General features: G+C 41.3%; 1 protein-coding gene across 3 annotated transcripts in view; it reads left to right on the top strand.

Moving 5' to 3' along the window:
• The window catches only part of CNOT6L (CCR4-NOT transcription complex subunit 6 like), a 38,118-nt gene that overhangs the window by 10,071 nt on the left and 6,280 nt on the right, over window positions 1-21,767 (top strand). For 2 of the 3 annotated variants that reach the window (XM_074867086.1, XM_074867085.1), the window contains exons 2-11: window positions 10,618-10,739; window positions 12,228-12,414; window positions 12,888-12,973; window positions 13,425-13,514; window positions 14,340-14,408; window positions 16,398-16,555; window positions 17,594-17,748; window positions 19,137-19,288; window positions 20,456-20,680; window positions 21,392-21,594. In XM_074867086.1, the coding sequence (XP_074723187.1) occupies window positions 10,628-10,739; window positions 12,228-12,414; window positions 12,888-12,973; window positions 13,425-13,514; window positions 14,340-14,408; window positions 16,398-16,555; window positions 17,594-17,748; window positions 19,137-19,288; window positions 20,456-20,680; window positions 21,392-21,594 (1,437 nt within the window). In that variant the 5' untranslated portion in view covers window positions 10,618-10,627. Of the gene's footprint in view, window positions 1-10,617; window positions 10,740-12,227; window positions 12,415-12,887; window positions 12,974-13,424; window positions 13,515-14,339; window positions 14,409-16,397; window positions 16,556-17,593; window positions 17,749-19,136; window positions 19,289-20,455; window positions 20,681-21,391; window positions 21,595-21,767 lie in introns of those variants that run through there. The other variant, XM_074867087.1, reaches the window with a different exon arrangement.

The raw sequence follows: 21,767 nt of genomic DNA, 5'->3' as shown, positions 1-21,767 counted from the left end.
GCAATTCATGTCAGCTCTCGGCCATGCCCCCTGCCAGCTAACATATACCTCAGGGTTTGTTTCCATGTGGCCTACTTCCCTCTAATAAACTAAATATTACAATGATCATTCTGGGCAACAGAATTAGCCTTCTGCTAATTTTAGTTTAGAGAGCAGGATACCTCCTGCACTGGGTAACATCTTGACCCACTGGAGATCACAGCTTTGTGTGTTTTGTTGCAGTCAGATTTCATAGATGCTCGTAGTGAATTAACCTCCAGATATCCACATCTCACTTTTCTGTTTGAGGTGAATTTCCTGGTCCCCACATAGATTGTCTTGGGCTATTGCTGTAGTTTCTCATTTCCCACCTTGGTAGACCACAACTAGAAGAGTGTAATGTTATTTGTCAACATTGCTTTTAAAACTAAATTTAGTATTTGGAAGATTAAGTATGGTATAAATGCACATGGGAAAGATTTGGATAATCAGATACAGAAGCAGCTTGAACTATCTTCTGATATTCAAATAATATGTGTTACTCAGGCTATCAGGCAAGATTTTTCACTTCTTTAATCAAAGTAGTAAAGAACGTTTGAATATACCCTACTGAGAAAGGCGTTTATGCCTATAAACTGCTTTATTTTAGAGAGATCCCTTTTCTTTTCCTCCTCTGCTGAACATACAAGCCCAGCTACTTCAAGCACTAGTGCAGCATCCTGTGGCCTGTTGAAATTGTGCTGTAATATGGAAAGGCTAATAGATTGTGCCAGCGATTGCAAAACAGTTTCCACTATTGGTGTGTACTTTTTTCTCTGGCTTACCCCCCCCCCCTTCCTTTAAAATTTTGAGCTTTGACTCATCCAAATTTACCTGTAGTTGACCAGGGTAGGCCTTGTAACTTTAAAGCTGTTTGAAGTAAGTTTTATGGTGGCAAATTTCCCTCTTGTTAATTATTGCCGCAAAGAACAGATTGTGAGTGATAAGCTGGCCATTATCTTTCTATCATAGAGGGAGAGTAGCTGAAGTGCTGCTGGGCTTTGCTTATTTTCTTAAAGAATTGGCAGTTTACCACTTAAAGAGCAAGTTAACATCTTAGTCACAGAAATAATCTCATTTGTTGTTTTCTCCTATCACAAACTTTTCTTTGAAGGATGAAAGGTTATTGATGATTCAAATTGTATTTTAAAGAAAGGAAGAAATGTTCATTGAGAAGACTGCTTCAAAGTTGTTGCAGTGGTATGCGTGAATTAATAATTCTGGTGTAGTTTTGCTCAAAAAACAGGTCGATAGCTGACTTCTCTCCAGTTATTGATCCTGAGAAGTTGAATGAGACAAGGTGTTGGCTCCGGGCAGCCTGAACAGGGTCTTCATCATTTCTAAGCTAGTGACTGAATGAGCTGAGGTGTCAGATTAGGCTTGTCAATAAAACAGCTCTTTCCCTAGAGGCTTGGAGGGATGCTCGCACACCACAACACTTTAAGCTTAACCAGTTCTTGGTGTTGAGGGTTTTCTCTCTCCCTGGTCTTATCACTGTCAAACTGGTACTAGGAAAACCTCCTGCTTTAAGTTGCAGCCATGCACGGCTGCTTTTTGTCTGTGCTCACAACCCAGGACAGCGTTTTGTCTTGATGCTTGCTACTGATCCAGCACTGGCTGCTTCCCTCCCCAGACTGCCAGTGACTTCAGTTCCTAATCCTTTAAGCCACTCTGTCTTGTATCTCATTGAAAGACCAGCACTCTCCAGGGGATGGGGCAGCATTGCAAATGGGTCATTTCTTTGAACTAGTGTGGGATACTTGTGCAGATAAACGTACTATTTAAACCATCCCTCTGGGGGCTTCTGATCAGATTTATTTACAAGCTGTTTAAACTTTTCTTGCCCTATAATAGACTTCTTGTATGCATTTCTGTTAATCAGAGCTTTGCATTTGAGGAGCTACCTACCCTGTGTTTGCATGTAAACTAGCCCCTAAGAGCTCCTTTGAAAACAGTAAATACAAAAGGGTCTGCAGACAAAGGCAGGTATTACTCTGACAGATATTCAAGAGTTGTCATATACACGAGAGGTAACAGACTATTTCTGAACAGTTTCTGTTCTTTTGAAGTAAGGGCTGAAATGTTAGCTAAGTACAGAAATTAAAAATAACTACATAATGCTACATATTATTTCCATGCAGTAAATAGTTCAGCTGTTCTTGTAAGCAGGGGTGTGACAGAGGAAAAGGAAGGGTGGAAGCCTGGATATTCTTGTGTTACCTGTGATTTAAGAAAAGACTCTCTACTTCATTTAGAAGAGATGAGGGAACAGGGGGAGATAACTAGTGGCTGTATGTCAGTAGCACAATTATTATTTCCATCAAGTGAGTGCCAGTTGGCTCTAGAATTAATCGAATACAGCTTGTTCCCTCCCTTCCCACTCCTCCCCTTGGCTTTTGCTGCCTTTTCCCCCCAGGGTTTACTTCTAGGACTTGTCTGTGCTTCTCTGGGCTTTTATGGTCTTTGTTGAAGTGGTAATGTGAAGCCCCCTGGGATCCCACCACCACTGAATTTACTATCACCTGCAGGTTCTTGGTTATCTCTTGTATTCCAGTATTCCCACCCCCAACCTGAATTTCCCTGCTCGGGCTTGTGCCATACATCAAGACAGGCAGAGGAGGTGAGAAGCCTCTCAGGATGTGGTTGCTGAATGTCACTGCAGCCTGTCCTACGTCTTGTTTTGCTTGCCTTACAGGGGCTCCACAGCACATAAGCAGCTCTGCATGAGCTGAGCTGGTTCCCTAACCAGTGTGCCAGTTTCCTTACTGGAAAGGAAGAAAGCTGTGTAATTAAGGTAACAGCGACTGTGTTTTCAATCCCTGAAAACAGTCCCTTTGTACAACAGCCTCTAGCAGATCCCTGTGAACTGCTGCACCTCTCCCACGATGAAGAGCTCACTAATGAGCAAAGAGAGGATTTTCTGTGAAACTGAACATGTGAAACAAATAGCCTCCTCTTGCTGAGCCTAGTCTAAGTACCACATGGAATGAAAACTAGAGCAAGGTTTGGACAAATTCCATCATATTGTTGCTGTGCTTCTTGTTGACATGTCCTTTTCACCACTCTTCTGGGTTCACTAGTTGGAGTGGGTGAGTGCAAATCCAAAATCCTGTGTGCAGGTTCTCACAGGGTTGCCACTACTCTGGTAAGGACTGCAATGCTTTCCAAATTGTCAATCAAGTTTATCAAGCAGTAGTGCTCTCTTTCTGACCCTGAAGTTACACCATGAAGATGCCTCCTGCCTGTGCAACCTTGCTCCAAACCTGGTGAATGGCTGTGAGTTTCCCTTGACTATGGCAAAGACAAAACTGCTAGTGAGGGGCAGCACCACAGTAAGAGTCTGTTCCCTTTCAGCTTCTCAGCACAAACATGTCTCCTGACCAGTTACAGCTTAGAGGAACAGCTTTTCACCTCTCAGCATCAGTACAAAGATCCCACTACTTGGGTCTTTCCACTTCTGCTTATTTTGCCTGCTATCAGCTGCAAGATCTGCCTTATGATAGGTACAAGGAAGGACTATGAAAATTAATTCTGAAGCTTATTTTGTTGAAATATTTTCTACATCTAATATTTATCTCGATCATGTAGAAGAGGTGGCAGTTTTATTAAAACATTCAGCTTTCAATGTGTGAAGACTCCTTAAAAGCTTCAAGTTAAGGAATTTAAGTACTGAACCTAAGAGTAACAAAGGTATCTTACTAAAGCAAGCTTGGTTTTAGATGCATGACTGGTGTGGTTGAAGAAAACCCCATATTACCTTGCTGTATTTTTAAATGCATTAGCAGATGAGAAGAGTAGAAGCCAATGTAATTTTTTAACAGCATTACAGAAGTAAGGTCCTGTTGCTTTCCCACTTGGAGTCCAGATTATTTTTAAAAAAGCAAACTGGGCTGAGTCCCTGTCTACAGGTTAGTACAGAGGCAGAGTTACTGTTGCTACAGACTTGAAAGGAGATAGAAGTAAATGACCTTTAATGCTCTAGATTTCCACAGTTCCCTTAACTATGTGGTTTTGGACTCTTTCTGCTAAAGAAGGAATTGCTAGTGAGTAGAGATCAATAGTCCTACTGAGTTCATGTAGAGGAGCCCTCTGCACAGCAGTCAGTGTGCCTTCTCATGAGAAACACTTCCTTGAAAGAAACAACTTCCTTGGATGGATGATACGAAAAAAATGACATCTTTTTACTGATTTATATAACAAAATATTTTTTCAGTTTTAGTTGTGGACTTCATTGTTTTTTGCTAGCTCCATGGTGCTAAGCTTGAAATTTTAGTTGTTGTTCCTTAGATTTAATATTCACTTCAAATTTCATCTTTTGTCTTGCAATTTATTTCCACTCACTGTTTAACTATCCTCCTGTTGGTAGGATACTTACTTGTGTCCAAGTAGTCTCTATCTATGTACTTCGATTATACTTTCCTGAAAGATTGTTTGAAATCTCAGTATTGGGAAACAACAGCAAAAAAATGCTTATTTTCTCTTTTTAATAAAGAACCGTGGTGAGGCATTTTTATTTGTTTCACTGATCATCTCTATTCCCAATCAGGTTACTTAGAATAAGAAACTGAAAAGGAGCAGTACCTTTGTTGGCAGACTCACAGTGCTCATTGAACTCTTGGTAGAGACAGCATATGCAGAGGTGGTTGAACATGTTCCTGCAGGAAAACACAATGAAGAAAACTAAGATCCAAGCAAAAGACTATCAAAATTCCCCATGCATATTTTCTTGCTAGTATATATACACTAGATACTATATATACTGATACACTAAGTAGTTTACCTTAAGCTAACACATACATATATATCCCAGTATTAGCGGTTTTGTTTTAAATCCCCTTAATATACCCTTAAACAATCACTTTATTTGCTTGATCTTCATCCCCCACAAAGTACTCTAAGTCAGTTTTTGTATTTGTGGGTATTGGCTGTACTTGCCCTTCTCCTTTGGGAGGCTGAAATGGGGAGACTTTTGTCATACATTCATATAAAAACAGAGCATGCTTATTACAGATTAGTAGCCCTCCTCTCCTCCCTTTGCAACCATTTAGTTCTGTTTACAAAATACATAGATAAAAATGGCTCTGTTTCCCAGCTTGTGGTCCAACTTTCCAATATTAAATAACACGTGCCTGTGTGTATACATGCACAAGCTCACGCTCTGGCCTCATCAGCCAGCAGGTTTTTTTAATTCCAGGGAGGAATCACCATATGGAAGTGGATGGACAGTAAGCTGTTACAGCGCAGAGGAAGGAGAAATGATTCAGGGCTGTCTGCTGGATAGTTTTCAAAATGCTTTGGCAGTTTGACTCATCTATATAAAGAGACTAAAAAAAAAAATCACAAAGAATGTCACTCTGCTGGAGGCGAGGATTTTGAGTTGTGCCAACACATCCATGAACATAGGGCTGAAGCGAGATGAAGTTGCAGCTCTTTTCGATTTGCTTTCTTGTTAGAAACAGACCATTTATGCATTGAGGTATGAAAGAACTTAAACAGAACAACACATTACAGTCCCAGTAATTTAAGAAGTGCATCTTCTAACCTCTCTAAGGAAGGGACTGGTCATTATTTTGCAGCAGCACAGAGCTCTAAGGGACTTTGGCCTATCTGGCTTCAAAGTCCTCCTGTAACATAGATGCCAAATAATCAGGACAGCTTTGAGCAGGCTTTCTCTTTCCACTGAACATACATTAATCCTTCTGCTCGATGGGGGATATTTGCCTTCAGAAGAATAGATCTGACTTTAATAAAAATGATAGTGATGCAGTTTGTCTCTCATAGCGACCCTGAGATAGTTACTTTGGTGTGTTTAGATGTGCTGTGTAATGGAAGAGATTTTCTGTGTTTGCAGCTGCAGTTGATTTCCCCCACCCATACAAAAAAAAACCCCACTATGAGTTAAGAAATTTCTTAATCCCTAGCATAGTATCCTTTTTTCTCTTGTTACATTGATGCAATCTGTAGGTCTGCCTTCAGCTTCTCCCTAAGAAAAAACAGTTTGTATTTCATATAACTAACTATATCCTCCCTATGTCACATTCCCCACACGTGTTTAACTTGAGAAGGTCTTAGATAAGTATAGAAGAGCAGCACTCTTTTCTGTTATTACCTGGTTGTCTGAAACTCCAAGTGTGCAGAAGCTCCTGTTGTTTGTTGCCCAAAAAATGAGTCTTCAGAGTAAAAGCCTGTGGCACAGCCTGATAGCTCAAAACTTTCTTCTTTGACACTCTCCACACTTTTAGTACCGCTACATTATTCCTCTTTTTTGGCTTTAATTGTAGCCAGCATGTCTCTTACACAACAGCCAGCAGATACAACAGCATATAAAAACAAGAGTGCAAAAAAGGCAGCCACAACCCTACTACTTGCAACACTGCCAAACCAAATAACCTCCCTGTAGCCCTTTTTATATACAGTTGTGCCAGAGCTGCTTAAGTTCACCTGGGACCATACGTAGGGTTTCAGTTGAGTAACCCAGTCATTGCAAGGTTTTTGAAGATGGACTTGTAGCCAAAGAGCACATAAGCACGACACTGTTAGGAACCCCGAGATTTTGAAGTTTGTTCAGAGCTTAAACATTTTCATACTACTGCACTGGTGTTCTCATATTCAGGTCTTCTTTAATTTACACAATATCAGGGTCATTCTATTTAGATTTACTTGGTTAGATTTGTAGTGGAGAGCAAGTTTTAGTGGCCTCAAAAGTTTTCCAAGGGAACTCTTTAGAGGAAAAGCTAGCAAGAGTTTTTTTTGGTCACACTTGAAAAGCAAAGAAACTGAGCGCACATATTCTCTTCATGTCATACCTGTGTTAGCTGAATTTTAGCAAAGGCCTTGCTTGAACCTGCAGGGTGCAACTCTGCAACAGCTCAAGCTGACCTAAATCAGTTCTACTTCAGTTCCCATGTCCCTGACTGGGTCTTCCTGTTTTTTTCCTTTCAACAGTGCTAATGTGCATCCAATTTTGGGGTTAACTGATTCGGAGAAATCGGTGTACCTCCCTGAAGACCAATCAAAAATTGGTTGGGATTTTTGGATACTAGTTTAGTTCCAGGACAAGCTTGAGGGGCAGATGGGAGCGATACGAGTTGAGAACTCAGGCAGATTAATTTTTGCTTCAAAAAAATACATGTGGTGGCTTTTAAGTCTTGCTCAATGTTGCTGTTACGCAGAAGAAAAAAAAAAGGGTATTTGATTTAGGTTTGTTTTCCCTTTTCTGTAACTGTGGAAATTACACTGATGCTTGTTTGACTCACTACTATTTCAAAATAATATTAAAGTGACTAATATCTGAAAAATGCGCGTGTCGTTTGACTCGCAGATCAGGGCTCATTTCATTGGAGGGCATCTGACTGCTGCAAATTGCTTTAAATTGGCAGAGCACTTCTCATAACGAGCAATATTTCAACATAATTTAATTGGGTTCCCTGCCAAGGAGGAAACTGTAATCCTGAAGCTTTTTGATGGTGTCACCCGGTCAGTGGTCATCTCTTGGCCTGTGGGTAGGTATGGGTGACTATGGGGTGACTCAGATGGTCTAACCACCACAGTTTTAAAGACTTTATCACCAGGCCCTGGGATATTTGTCCGATTTCTTCCCCGTTGCAAGGAGCGAAGCCGCTGGGGTCTGGCAGTGAGAACGGCAAGTCCCGGTCTGGTTTCCAGCAAGGCTGCTCAGCAGCTGGAGGAGACTGCTGTCGCTTCAAGACTTTGAGTCAACGTGCGTGTGACAGCAAGGACCCCTGGCTGGACTGAGCCTTCCTGAGCTGTTAGTCATCTGTGCCTGGCTTGTGATGAAACAGTGAGCTGAAATACAAATAATTTCCCACTTGCTTTTTTAACTGGAAATGCACCTTGAGAAGCCCATAGGAAGCAACTGTGGCCAAAGCTTTTGCCAGCAGTATGCAGGGCAGGGAGGAGTTGCAGTATGCAGAAGCTGAAATTTAAATCTGCCTGAGACTGGTATTACTATAATATTATGCTGTAAAAAACTAGAATGCAGACATCTTGTAAGCACAGCGTGTTTCAGAGAGCACTTACCCAAATGCTGGTGGCTGAGTATTGGACAGCAAAGTTTGTGATGTCCTATCCAGATACGGTAGAAGTAACGATTGTTTTAAGATACGACAGATTAAAAAGTAAAATGAAGACCCATACTGGGTCAGTTCAGATGTTTGATGATTAAGACTTAAAGATCAAAAAAACTCCACTCAGCCATAAACAATCCTTTGTTGGTATTCTGCTTAATTTTCACCACCCAGCTTTTAGGTTTCCCCCTTCTAATCAGTAGTATGCCTTGCAGATGAAGTAAATATTGCCAGGTAGTGAAATCTCATTTTCTATTAAAGGATCATCTCAGGTAATCCTGTGACGGTGGCGTGACAGCTTTACTTGCTGCAAAACTAGCTTGCTGCTTTTTGGCACAGACAGACTCACTGTGTTTATGCCGTGTCTGAAATGCTAGGACTGTGGTCTTTATTTGGGTGTATAGCACATAAAATTTATAGAGTAGTATGCTGCTTGAGGAAATTAGGCTTTAATGCAAAGTGCGGTAGCGTTGCAATGTGTCTCCTTCCAGGCACTGGGACTGGGACTGTGCTCTCTGCAGCTGCCAGGGGCTGCAGGCTTTCCTAAAGCTTGGGTCTTGGCCCCCCATCTCGGCAGTGATTCACAGCTCTGCTGGATGTTTCTGGTTGGTTCCAGGGGTCTAGCAAAATCCAGGAAGAACTGTGTCGAGACTTGCTGGAATGTGGATTAGTTTCATACGCATCTAAGGGCAAGGATGCCCGGGAAGAAAGGTGAAATAGGGCTCTTGTGGCTCTCAGCAGGAGCTGTGAGGAATCTGTTCTTGGGGCCAGGGCTGCTCCCTACTTCTGCACATGCACTTATTTAACAGTGAAGATAAATCCAGCAAAACCCAAGCACTGGAGATTTAGCACTCCTGAAACATAGCCTGTAACTCTGGCTGTGTTGGGAAGTACCGTTCCCGAGGTTGGAGTTCTGAAACGAGGATCGAAGGATTTCAGGTCTAATTCCGTGTCCTTAGGTAATCTGTTTCACTCATTGCCCCAAACTGAATTGCTGCAGCTGAGCAGCGTGAGTGCAGAATCCTCTTACCCTGTAGCCTTCCTTGCCATATGACTTCACCTGTAAATAGAAGTTGGCTATAATTAGATATGGGGCTCGCATCTGCCTTGCACTTGCAACAGGGAGCCTTAACTCAGTGTGAATGGAATTTCCTTGGGCATTCGTTAGAGAAGAAAGCACCAGACTCGTAACTGAGACCCTTTGTAGCGGACAGCCGTGACAACTCCTGCTGCTGTGCAATGCCAGAATGCTGTTTTGGCTATCTGCATCAGTTGGGAAAAACTGCAGTACTTTAAGCTCATAAAGGGCACATGTGATCTTTGTTTAGTTGGGGTAGCTGAAAAAAAACCTGAACTAGTTTCCTCAAATTCTTCATAGTTTTCTGTCTCATCAGTTCAGCAAACCAAACAAGTTATAGTTATTTTAAGATCTTCACAGCTATTGCAGCCAGCTGTAGTAAAGATGTATATATGAGGGAAAAAGTGCATCCTGTAGACCAGCTGCTTTGGATTTGTATAAAATCAAGGTTTGTGTATTTTGTGTGTCCGGGGAGGAAAAGACCACTGAACAGCAAATTCAGCTAACCTTACGTTTTTAAACCAAACAACCCCTCTCCCCTCTCTTGGCACAATAGTCTGGGGAGGTGTGGAGGAAAACTCCCCATGTTGTCTGGAAAGTGTATGTTTTTTGAACGGGACATCTGAGCTCTCTTCTGACAAGAATCTGGAAAACGAGATCGGTTGAATTTGTGTGTGCGCAAGCTCACCCTTAAGACATGAGTGCATCTGATGTTAAAGTTTTGGACTGGGCTGAAGCCCTGTATGCACAAGAACAGCTAATGAGAATTTTACCTGAGCTCGTTTTATGTCTCCTAGGCCATTAGGAGTTAAAAGGTCTTGACTGATACTGGGCATGAAAAAGCACAGAACAGAAAAACTAGATAGTTAATGGAAAAATTGAGCTAATTCCCCTTCGCACTGCAATTTCAAGTCTTGTATAAGTGCAGTGTAAAAGTGAGACTTTGTGTGTTGAATTGCTGTAAAAGCAGCCTTCCCTTTAGTTGTTGGTTCCCTGTGAAAACTACAGGAGGGAGCAATCCATGTGCTTTCACCGTGAATAGCGAAACGCTGTCATCTTGTCTGCAGGTTCTGCACACAGCAAATAACTCAGCGATGACGTAGGTTACGCTTTGGTCTGGGGGATAAACTAGGAAATCCAGAAAGTCTGCATCAGGGCAGTACAAGGTAACACTGCAGATGACTGCAGAAAACCAAACTTTGTAGGAAGAAATGCACCTTTCCATTACAGTCCCCTATTCTGCAAAGGTCTGAGCACCTGCTTAACTCCATGCACTGGGAGCAGTTGAGCTGATGTCAGCATAATATTTATTGTACATAAACTCCAGGGCATGCGTTTTTGCCGAGTGTCACGGGGAAAGGTAATCTCCTGGCTGGCTAGAAATGAAGAAATGTTGTCAAGTGGCAGATGGTAATAGTTGTGATGGTCTTTCAGACTAACAGGGATGCCAAAGGAAAAATATGATCCTCCAGATCCTCGCAGAATTTACACCATCATGTCAGCAGAAGAGGTAGCCAACGGGAAGAAGTCACACTGGGCTGAATTAGAGATCTCGGGTGAGTTGATTTGGTTTTGAATTTTGCTTCAGCAGAGTTGTTGATGCTTCAGAATCACACCAGATGCTTTCAGATAGGGGATCCTGTTGTGAAAAACAGTTTTTATGAGTTGGGGGAGGAGGATTAACTGCCTTACCAGATTGTCTTTGAGGTTGGGTGGCTCATATTAAGCCCCAACTCACAGAATCACAGAATCATTCAGGTTGGAAAAGACTCTTGGGATCGTCGAGTCCAACCATCAGCCCTACTCTACAAAGGTCTCCCCTACACCATATCCCCCAACATCTCATCTAAACGACCCTTAAACACATCCAGGGATGGTGACTCCACCACCTCCCTGGGCAGCCTATTCCACTGTCTGACCACTCTTTCTGTGAAAAATGTTTTCCTAACATCCAGTCTGAACCTCCCCTGTTGCAGTTTAAAGCCATTCCCTCTTGTTCTATCACTAATTACCTGTGAGAAGAGACCAGCACCAACCTCTCCACAATGTCCTTTCAGGTAGTTGTAGAGAGTGATGAGGTCTCCCCTCAGCCTTCTCTTCCTCAAGCTAAACAGTCCCAGCTCCTTCAATCGCTCCTCATAGGATTTGTTCTCCAGGCCCTTCACCAGCTTCGTTGCCCTCCTCTGCACTCACTCCAGCACCTCGATATCTCTCTCGTACTGAGGTGCCCAAAACTGGACACAATCCTGAAGGTGTGGCCTCACCAATGCAGAGTACAGGGGGACTATCACCTCCCTACTTCTGCTGGTCACACTATTTCTAATACAAGCCAGGATGCCATTGGCTTTCTTGGCCACGCGGGCACACTGCTGGCTCATGTTCAGCTGCTTGTCAGTTAGAACCCCCAGATCCTTTTCTTCCAGACAGCTCTCCAGCCACACCTCCCCAAGCCTGTAGCGATGCATGAGGTTGTTGTGGCTCAAGTGCAGGACCTGGCACTTGTCCTTGTTGAAGCCCATCCCGTTAACGTTGGATCCAATCTATCCAAGTCTCTCTGTAGTGCCTCCTTATTCTCATGCAGATCGACACTCCTGCTTAACTTGGTGTCATCTGCAAACTTACTGATGATACACTCTATGTCCTTATCAAGATCATCAATAAAGATGTTGAACAGAAATGGTCCCAACACCGAGCCCTGAGGAACACCACTTGTGACTGGCAGCCAGCTGGATTTAGCTCCATTGACCACCACTCTCTGGGACCGTCCATCCAGCCAGTGCTTGATCAGATTGGATGCGAGTTTTGGGGTAGCACATCAGCTTCCCTAGAACTGTACCCCTGTCTCTATCCTTTTAACTGGAAGGATTAGATAATTATTTAAAGTCTGCTCATAGAAAAGATCTTCTGTGAGTGTCACTGAGCATTCCAGTGAAGTGGTAGGGTTTCCACACTGGAAATCCCATATTCTGACATCTTCCATAATCTGTATCTGGTGGTTTGAGAGTGCAAGACTGAAGAGACGGTTCTTTGCTTTTCTTTTTTAGGTAGAGTGCGGAGCTTAAGTACGTCACTTTGGTCATTGACGCACTTGACTGCTCTGCACCTCAATGACAATAATCTTACTCGCATTCCACCTGATATTGCCAAGCTTCATAATCTGGTTTACCTGGATCTGTCATCCAACAAACTCAGAAGTTTACCAGCAGAACTAGGAAACATGGTATCTCTCAGGTGAGAGAAATTATTCTGGTTAACTTTTCAAAAATCTATATTCTGGCATTGGGACTGAGAATTTTATTTTGCTTTCCATTCTTGTATTTAAAATAATTCTGAAAAATTCAAGATTGGTGCAAAACTTCAGTTCTAATGATTACTTTTGGGTTCATTACCCTTCGTTTCTGATCTCTACAGATACATGTCTTTAAGATATGTAGTCTTCTGCTCTGAAACATTCTTCGAGACTTGGTGATTGCCTGCTGTTTAAATTCTCCCTGATTTAATTTTATGGTTTGGGGTTTTGTGGCTTTTTTTTTCCTAATGAAAGTATTTTGGTCATGCTTTGAAATGGGAAGGTTGGCATATCTTTCCATAATACAAAAAATTCAGGGTGAAAAGTGTCATCTTTGAAGATGAGTGGCATAGAGTGCTTTAAGAGTTTTCTTCTGAAGTAATATTCATCAAAAGTGTTTTTGCATTTGCCGCAGGGAATTGCTTTTAAATAACAATCTGTTACGGGTTTTGCCTTATGAACTTGGACGGCTCTTCCAGCTACAAACCCTAGGTTTGAAAGGTGAGTTCTTTACAGTTAAATATTCCTAGGAGTACTCTTGAATTACGGAGGGGACTGGGCTCAGAAGCTTTGTGTATTACTGCAACATTTTCTTGCAGTTTATGTGAGATACTAAGCTTGTAGCAAAAATGTTCAGACAGTTTGGAAAACAATGCTTTTCTTTTTTATGCTATTAAACTTCCTTGTGAGCCTATTTCAAATCTGTAGATAGATAAATAAACCCTTTAACCTACCGTATTATTGATTGAAGTCAGTCAAAGGAAGAAAGTCTATGTGTACTAGCTATTTCTATAGTATCTGATACCGTGGTATTCTACAGTTCCAAGTTAAGCAACCTAAATATCTTATGGGTCAATTTTTCTGTTCTCATTATGGGAGATTTTCTTTGGTTGGAAGGCCTCAAGAAAGTCAGGGAGCTAATCACCCAGTTGTTGTTTTATGCTGTTGGCAGGCAATCCTTTATCACAAGATATTCTCAGCCTCTACCAGGATCCAGATGGAACTCGAAAGCTACTGAACTACATGCTTGACAATCTAGCAGGTGACAGCCCTACAAATCTGATTGACAGAAGTGGTTTAAAAGCATGCATTTCTGACAGTATTTGCTGCTAAAACAAGAATCTGAACCAGCGAAGGGAGAGTATTTTGTAACTGCTTTTGCGTTTTTGTCAAGTGGTTCCAGTCATACACGCAAACACACACTCGTACACAGTGGAAAAGGTTGATGCGTATTGTTTAAGCTTTTCCCAGGTTACTATGTTACAGCCAGTTGTTTCCACTGTTCTGTTTGAAACCCTTCAATTAACAATAAAGTGCAAAGTCTTCCTTGCTGAAGCCATTTTGATACTTTCCACTAGAAATTATAATCCAAATGCAAGCAGAATGTCAAATTTAGATCTAGAAATACCAAAGTGATTAAGAATATCCAGTACGTGACTTAAATACTGCTTCGTGGTTCTGTAACTGAGCTCCCTGTTTTGCCACTTGATGTCTACTAAGTTAAAACATTTCAGGAATGATGGCTATAGGTTGAGGTTCTTGGAGAAGGGGAGTATAGAATGTCTGAACCACTACAGGATTTAACCCTCCTTCTTCAGCAGTATATACAGGGTTCAGCAGTATTTTGTTGGTGCTTCCAGATTTGAAAGCAAGAGACAAAAATAATTGTGAATCTTACGACTGACAAATTTCCTCTTGCTGTAGCTAGCCATTTAAATGATTTTTGCCTCCCCTGGAGTGTAAAAAGACTTGGGGAGTTGGAGTTGCAAAGCACAGTATAGAACATTGTTCAGTCATTATTTTGACTTAGAAATGGTAACTTACCAATATAAACCCTGAATTAATCACTGTTCAAAATTTTTTTTAGTTCATCCAGAGCAGCTGCCTCCAAGGCCATGGATTACTTTAAAAGAACGAGACCAAATTCTGCCCTCAGGTAAATCTGTGGTTCTTTTCCCTATGTTCACACAATGATGCACTTTTCTTTGACTTTATTTTCAGAGAAGTCTTCCACTTTACATGGATCAGATTGAAAATAGCAATTTGTGTTCATTTGTACTAAAACTATTAACACATGGTTGTGCTACAAATACCATTTTTGTAATTTGGATGGGGTGCCGGTCATTTCTTTCAGGCTTTTTCATAACTGATTCCCTGATTTCACTGATGCCCGAGCAAAAGAGCTTTTTTAAAAAAAAATTGTTTCTCAGAAATAGTAACTGTAAAATAACTGTACACAAATGCTGTGTCCACACACAGGCTGACTAAAGTGAGACTTTGAGAAGTCCCTATCTGCAAGTGAACACGTGGAGTGCCTGGTACTGAAGTTTAATGCCCTCTATTGTTGCTTTTGGTAAAGTGCAAGAGGCAGCATTTCTTCAGGCTGTCCAAATCCACTGGCTCTTCTTCCCCTGCACATCCTGAATATGGTCCTCAAAAAGCATCCGTGAGCCTGTGTAAAGAAGAAAAATGCTAATATTGTTATTGCAGAAGATCAGTTTAATAACCAGCAAGAATAATGTGCCAGTCCTCCGCACATTTTCTTTTAGAAGTGTGAAGATGTCAGGTCTTCAAAACTTAACTCAGTCATGTGTTAGGCAGGCTAATGTTGCAGTTAAGATCATCTGTCACTTTTTTTATATTAAAAAACAACAAACCAGAAATAGGAAGAAATGGAAAATGCCCAAAGTCCTGTAATCCACCACAACATTAAGTTCTGCATTTCTGTTTCAAATTCCCCCATAAATCAGTATCTCAGTGAAGTTTTACTGACTTTAGTTTTATTTTTTAAATCAAACTTCCAGAGAAGAAACAGAATTCAGAAGTCATTAGAAAGCACAGCGTTAGGCGGGTGAGCTGTGAAATATTTCATGGTAAAAACTGTAACAAGCCAATCGTTTTTTATAAAATTGAAACAACCGAATGGCGGAAATCTTCTTTGACTATGAGTATAAAAAAATACAGCTGTGGGGTAGCCTCACAGTAAAACCTCACTTCTTTCCCTGCAAATATCAGCAGTCTTTTCCAGTGGCATGGTGCTAGGATGCTGCATTTACCTATCTTTTTGTCTTGGTGTAAACTCTAAGGGAGCTAAGAAGTTTGTGTGTGAAAGAATAGTGTTTCAAGTTGAATGATCTGATGAGCTGCAGGCTGACTTCTCTCTCTTTTTTTTTTCTTTTTAATGGGACCAAATAATGTATTAGGTGCTTGCTAATTTATGACTTAATTTCTTCTTCTCTTCCCTGCCCTCACTCAGACCTCTTTCTTGTCCTTAGACTTGATAGACACAGATACAACTTGATGTAATTTAGAAATGTTGTACAGGTGCTAGGAGAACTGTATGAATGTTTTGGAATCAGACTGCCTGAAACTGTAGCATTCTAAAGCAGCATTTCTGTCTGATGCTGTGGTATCATGACATAGTAATAGCTTCTTCAGCAGCTTGGTTTTGCTTTTGCTTTAGAACTGTACAGGTCACTTAAGCCTGAAGTTGCTTTATTGAGGCACCCCATGCAATAAGTACTGGGTTTTGACTCCAGCACTGAAATGGCTGCTCCTTTCCCTCTCCTTACCAAAGAGAGACTGTTCCTAATTGTTGCCAACCCCTAGATCTCCCCCATCCCCAAAAGAAATAAACAATTGACTGCAAAATGAGATTGCATTGCTTCGTTATGCACATGACACCCTCTCATTTTGATAGTAATGCTGATTTTTTTTCAGGAAGAGTTTAGCCTTACGTGGTAACTGCTGGCTCAGCAGGGCCTTTTTTACTCCTGCTCATGAAACGCTCAGTGGAATAAGCCCACTAACTTGTGTTCAGTAGGCCCTCCAGAATAGACCATGTAAGATTCAGTATTTTGGCTTGAATAAGTTCAGCATTTGTAATCCTCAGAGGTTGGTAACCTTTCCCTTTCTTTCCTTTCAGCTTCATTCACAGTTATGTGTTACAATGTGTTGTGTGATAAATATGCCACCCGGCAGCTCTATGGGTACTGCCCGTCTTGGGCACTCAATTGGGAGTATAGAAAAAAGGGAATCATGGAAGAAATTGTCAACTGTGATGCAGATATCATTAGTCTTCAGGTAATTGGAAAATAACTGTATTTTTCATCAGAAACGGAAAACATTAACTTCCACCTTTAGAATGAAATGCTCTCTTGAGAACACCATATTTGCCTGCTTTCTAAGAAATTATGGGGCTTACTCATACGAGGTGTGTGCACAGCTCCTTGTTTACGCATTGACTTGTGTTTTATGAAATCAGACAAAGTAATTGAGATAAAATTAGCTAAATTAGTAGGTAATTTGTGTTGGAAGATCTGGGTCTTTCTCCCCTCAGATAAGCATCCTAAATATTCTCCTTCTGGGTGTGTGGTGTTTACTGCAGGAGGGGAGAATGTAGAATGCTGTATCCCCAAATGCCACTGTTCCTAGTGCATTCCTGCTTGGTACAGAGGTTAAAGTCTCGAAAATACTCTCACTGGCAAACAAGGGGCCTCTCATGGTCAAAGTTAAATGTCAAGTGTCATTGGTACGTGTATCCTTCTGTGTTATTAGAAGTTTATTGCTGATGTTTAGAACAGTTGAACCCTTCTGCCTTTAAATTGATCTTTCGTTTTTTAAGCAAGTTCTGGTAAGCAAAAATCCCCCACAAGAAGAGAGTAGTTACCTTGGTCTGAAAACCTCAAGAGATCAACCTCTGAAATCCCATTGGAGACCAAATGTTACTACAATGAAAAAGTACTGTTACAGAACAGCAAGAGACCCTTGTGCAAAAGAGCTCTTCAGATTAAATATTAATTGCTGCTGGGTATCTGTTGGCCTCTCAGTTTTAACCTAGGATGTTATCCACATTCAGATGTCAAAAATATCAGGTGTAATCTATTGCTGTTCAAAATACACCTGTCACTTTCCCTTTTGGGGGGATTCCAGGATATCCAGGAATGCAAATCTGTTTCCAACAGGCCATTAATCTCGGAAGTGACAAGATCTGTTCAAAGAGAAGCTTTTCACTTTGGTGAGAGCTGCTGACTGCAAGCCAAGGCAGGCCCAAGTTGCCATACAGCGATAAGAAGGGTTTACTTGACTTTGTTAGCCTAAGGTATTTGTGTTCAATTCCAGGAAGTGGAAACAGAGCAATACTTCACCCTTTTTCTGCCAGCCTTGAAAGAACGAGGATATGATGGATTCTTTTCTCCAAAGTCACGTGCCAAAATCATGTCTGAGCAGGAGAAAAAGCATGTGGATGGCTGTGCAATATTCTTCAAAACTGAAAAGTAAGGGGCAGAAGCAACTTTCTAAAAATACATTAAAAACACCTTGATTTAGGCCTGAAAGCTTTCCTCTCTCAGGGTGCGTGGTAACCAAAGTACTGTGCTATAAAACAAAAGAAAGATCCTCTCTTCCCTTTTGCTGCTCTATTTGCAACAGAGTCTGTCCATTCCTTTCAGACTATGAAGAAAGGTGTCTTTTCAGAAACATGGAAGTTGCAGGAGAGCCAGTATGAGTAAAAACAGGTGTTTCATGTGTGCATTTTTTGGCAGATCTAATGAATACCTTACCTTCTCTACAAACTTTTGCCTTGCTTGACAGAAGTTTTACCCCTCTAAGATTAAAGAGCTATAAACTCCTGGCTTAATCTTCAGGTATTAAAAGATGTATTGCTACCAGAGGATCACAAAATATTCTCTGCTTCTATGAATCAAAACATTACATTTTGAATACTTGATCCAAACAGTTCTGCTACACTAGAAGCACCAAACTATTGGGAAGGGAGAGAGGTGCTGGCTTTCACACTTCTCATCTGTGTAAACTGCTTATGGGTTGTACCACTCCGAGTATCCCTCAGAACAGTTTTCAGTAATTAGAATGGAAGTTTCGCAAAGCCTTAGCTCCCTTTCAGAGTTTTCACTGCTTCCAGAAACAAAAATATGCCTTTCATATCATGTATAAAAACAACTCGACTGGTTTTAAATAGAGGAAGTCTGGGAAAACAAGAAACTGATGTTTTTCAAACCTTGAAACTAACAAGGGTATATAGAGAACTGATTATTATGCTGTGACTCTCACAGGTGAAAATAGGAGACTAATAATACTTCTTTTACATTTTTTTAGAGCACAAAACAAAAAAACACCTTTCAATAGGTAGCCTTCAGTTTGTCCTTAAGCAAGACGTTTTTGGGCATCCTAAGACTGGAAAGGAATGAAAAACCAATTTCACAAAACTAATGGTGGTAGCTAGTGGTTTGAAAGAAGCTGTTTTTTAATAATGCATATGCCCAAAGTAAAAGGCAAGCCTTTAATTACCATCTCATCTTAATTTTTTGCCTAGAACACTCCTGAGGAGGTGTGATAACCTCCGAGTATTGCTCTGAATAGTCCTCTCAGAGTGCTATGCTGAAACAAGTAAACATTTCCTCAACCCCACATGTCTCGTCTCCCCTGAGAGTATCTCACTTGCCAGACTGAGAGCTCTATCCTAACTGGGGGAGAATTTCTTAGAACTGTTTTTACTTTTATAAAACAAGAGGACAAAAGAAACATGCCTCACCCTGTCCTTCAGGCTCTGTCCTTGGACATGGTAGGCTGGAGTGGAGATAGAAACTATGTCTTTTCACGTAGCTGTACATCACATGTTCAAATGCTATTCTCTTTGTTTAATCAGATTTACGCTGGTGCAGAAGCATACAGTGGAGTTCAACCAGGTAGCAATGGCTAACTCTGAAGGTTCAGAAGCTATGTTAAACAGAGTGATGACGAAGGACAACATCGGAGTTGCTGTGGTGTTAGAGGTGCACAAAGAATTATTTGGAGCAAGTGAGTATAACCATGGTTCTCTCATTGATTATTCAGTTCCACGTAAAGGCATGAGTTATTCCTAGATAATACGGCTCTCTAGAATATTATTGCCATTGGTGGTGGTAACCAAATGCTCGCAGATGAGCAAATGCTGTTCACTGTGCTAATTTGAGAAATGATAGCCCAGTGGTGGCTGAGACAGGACACAGATGACATGATTTACTGGTCTGGTTGTACTTGCAGCCAGATGCCCAACATTTAGCTTTCTTCTTTCAAGACTTTGTCCCTGCTTACTTAACTCTGTTAAATTCTACTTGAAAAATTAAGCTTTTCCAAGGTCAGTATGTTTACATGCATATGCTCTTACCAATGGTTGACGGTAATGTTCAACTTCTATGTTCAACTTCTTTTTTTTCCCCTTGATTGAATCCTTCCATCCTCCCCCAGTGATTATATGGCAGTGCTAATGTACTGATGTGGAAGAATGAGATTATCAGGTATCTTTTCATGCCACTTGATTGACTGACTGTCACATTTTCATTAAGTTTGATCAGATGCAGTAGACAACTTCAACGTACTTAAAATTGCCACCATGCTCTGTCTGCGTGTCTGGTTTTTCAATTGCTTGTTGTCAGTGTACCCTTCAAAGGAGCAGAATGTCTAAACTGCAGAAGTAGAAGGAGCTCCCTGTGACTTTATGCCCCATCTTTCAGAGTACTGTTTTTCAGATAAATACTAAAGGCAGCTACAGCATTTTGCAGCAGCCAGGTTCATACTGCATTCATTTCAGCAGGTTTGGTTTTTCCCAAGGGAACAATTTGCTGTACCATGGCAGCTAAGAGTCAGGAAACTCCCTTGTGCCTTAAATACTGAATAGTGGTGCACGGTCAAATGATGACCACCTGAGCAGTAGAGAAGGAAAACAGTTGTAGTGGTATCAGATTATGCTGGCTATTTCTTTCCGATATTGGAGAGATTTACTCATGTAATATTATGTAAATATTGCTGATTTAGAAAGGAGTAGTGGTTCAGGTAATGCCTTTTTTCCAACAACAAAAGTGCATCCATCTGCTGGTGTGTCTGACTTGGAGTCCTTAGTAGCTAGACTCTGAATGTTAACAGGCGTGAATCTGCCGTGTTCACACAGTCAGCCTTTTGCTGATACAAATGCATTTGTTTATCCAGGTATGAAATCGCTTCATGTGGACAAACAGCTGCTTATTGTGGCCAATGCCCACATGCACTGGGACCCCGAATACTCAGATGTGAAACTCATTCAGACTATGATGTTTGTCTCGGAACTGAAAAATATCCTTGAGAAAGCCTCAAGCAGGCCCGGTAGCCCAACAGCAGATCCTAACTCTATCCCTCTGGTGCTGTGTGCGGATCTCAACTCATTGCCTGATTCAGGTAAGACTGGTTTTGGCTTAATTTTCAACTTACCTTTTTAAAATGTTTGAATCCTCTTTTTGAATCCTCTGAGGGCAATGGGACAGTTTGCACTTCACTGGGTAGGTACAGATGAAAGCTTTCTTAGTAACGGCTGTCTTGCGAAATCTGGCTGAGGAGAATGCAAGGCCTCCGGTTGAGTAGACTGCTTTTCGTGATCCTGTACGCTCCAGGAAAGTTGGTTGTGCCTACAGAGATGTAAAAGCACAAACAGATCTTAAATAAGTCATTGAGTAAATACCCATGCCTTGATCAGCAATAATAAGTAGGAAAGATGTGAGTTCGTGATGGAACATGAAAACTTGCTAAGGAGATGTGTTTGCTTAGTAATTATGATGTTCGACACTGTAATACCAGGTATATGTACGAAAGCTGCCTCTTTAGCACCCCGTCACATGCGTACTACAGTACATATACTATGGGTTTACTGTAATCCTCAAAAAATGGTGTTGAAACCACTGGAGAGCCTCAGTTCCCTGGCCACGTGTCAGAAAGGTGTGTACAGCTCAGACATGGACAAGACAGCTGCTGTGTAGATTTGCCCTTAGATGGAAAGCTCTTCTCTAATCTCATGGTGTGTCCTGTTGATGTTTTGGTTTTTAACTCCAAGGCCAACATTCCCTGAATGTTGTATTTTAAAGCAACTCCCTGAATCCTTTCCTTTGCAAACAGGTGTAGTGGAATACTTAAGCAATGGCATAGTAGCTGACAACCACAAGGACTTCAAGGAGTTGCGTTATAACGAGTGTCTCATGAACTTCAGTGGCAATGGAAAAAATGGGGCTTCTGAAGGAAGAATTACGCATGGCTTCCAACTCAAGAGCGCCTACGAAAACAACTTGATGCCTTACACCAATTACACTTTTGATTTCAAAGTAAGCAGCGATTTTTCTGAAATGGCAGACATTGACCTGGTCTCCCCAGGATGCTGTCTTAATTTTCTGACCATTGGCTGTCTTTCCCTCTGTTCCTGTAAGTGCTTCATCACTGGTTCCTACACTTGCTGGACACTTTTCCTACCGCACACAAATCCTTGATTTGCTGGCAT

This window comes from Strix uralensis, chromosome 4 (assembly GCF_047716275.1).
Source record: "Strix uralensis isolate ZFMK-TIS-50842 chromosome 4, bStrUra1, whole genome shotgun sequence".
In the NCBI taxonomy this organism is placed as follows: domain Eukaryota; kingdom Metazoa; phylum Chordata; class Aves; order Strigiformes; family Strigidae; genus Strix; species Strix uralensis.
Note: the sequence above shows the minus strand (reverse complement) of the source record. Positions and strands in the feature narration are given on the sequence as shown.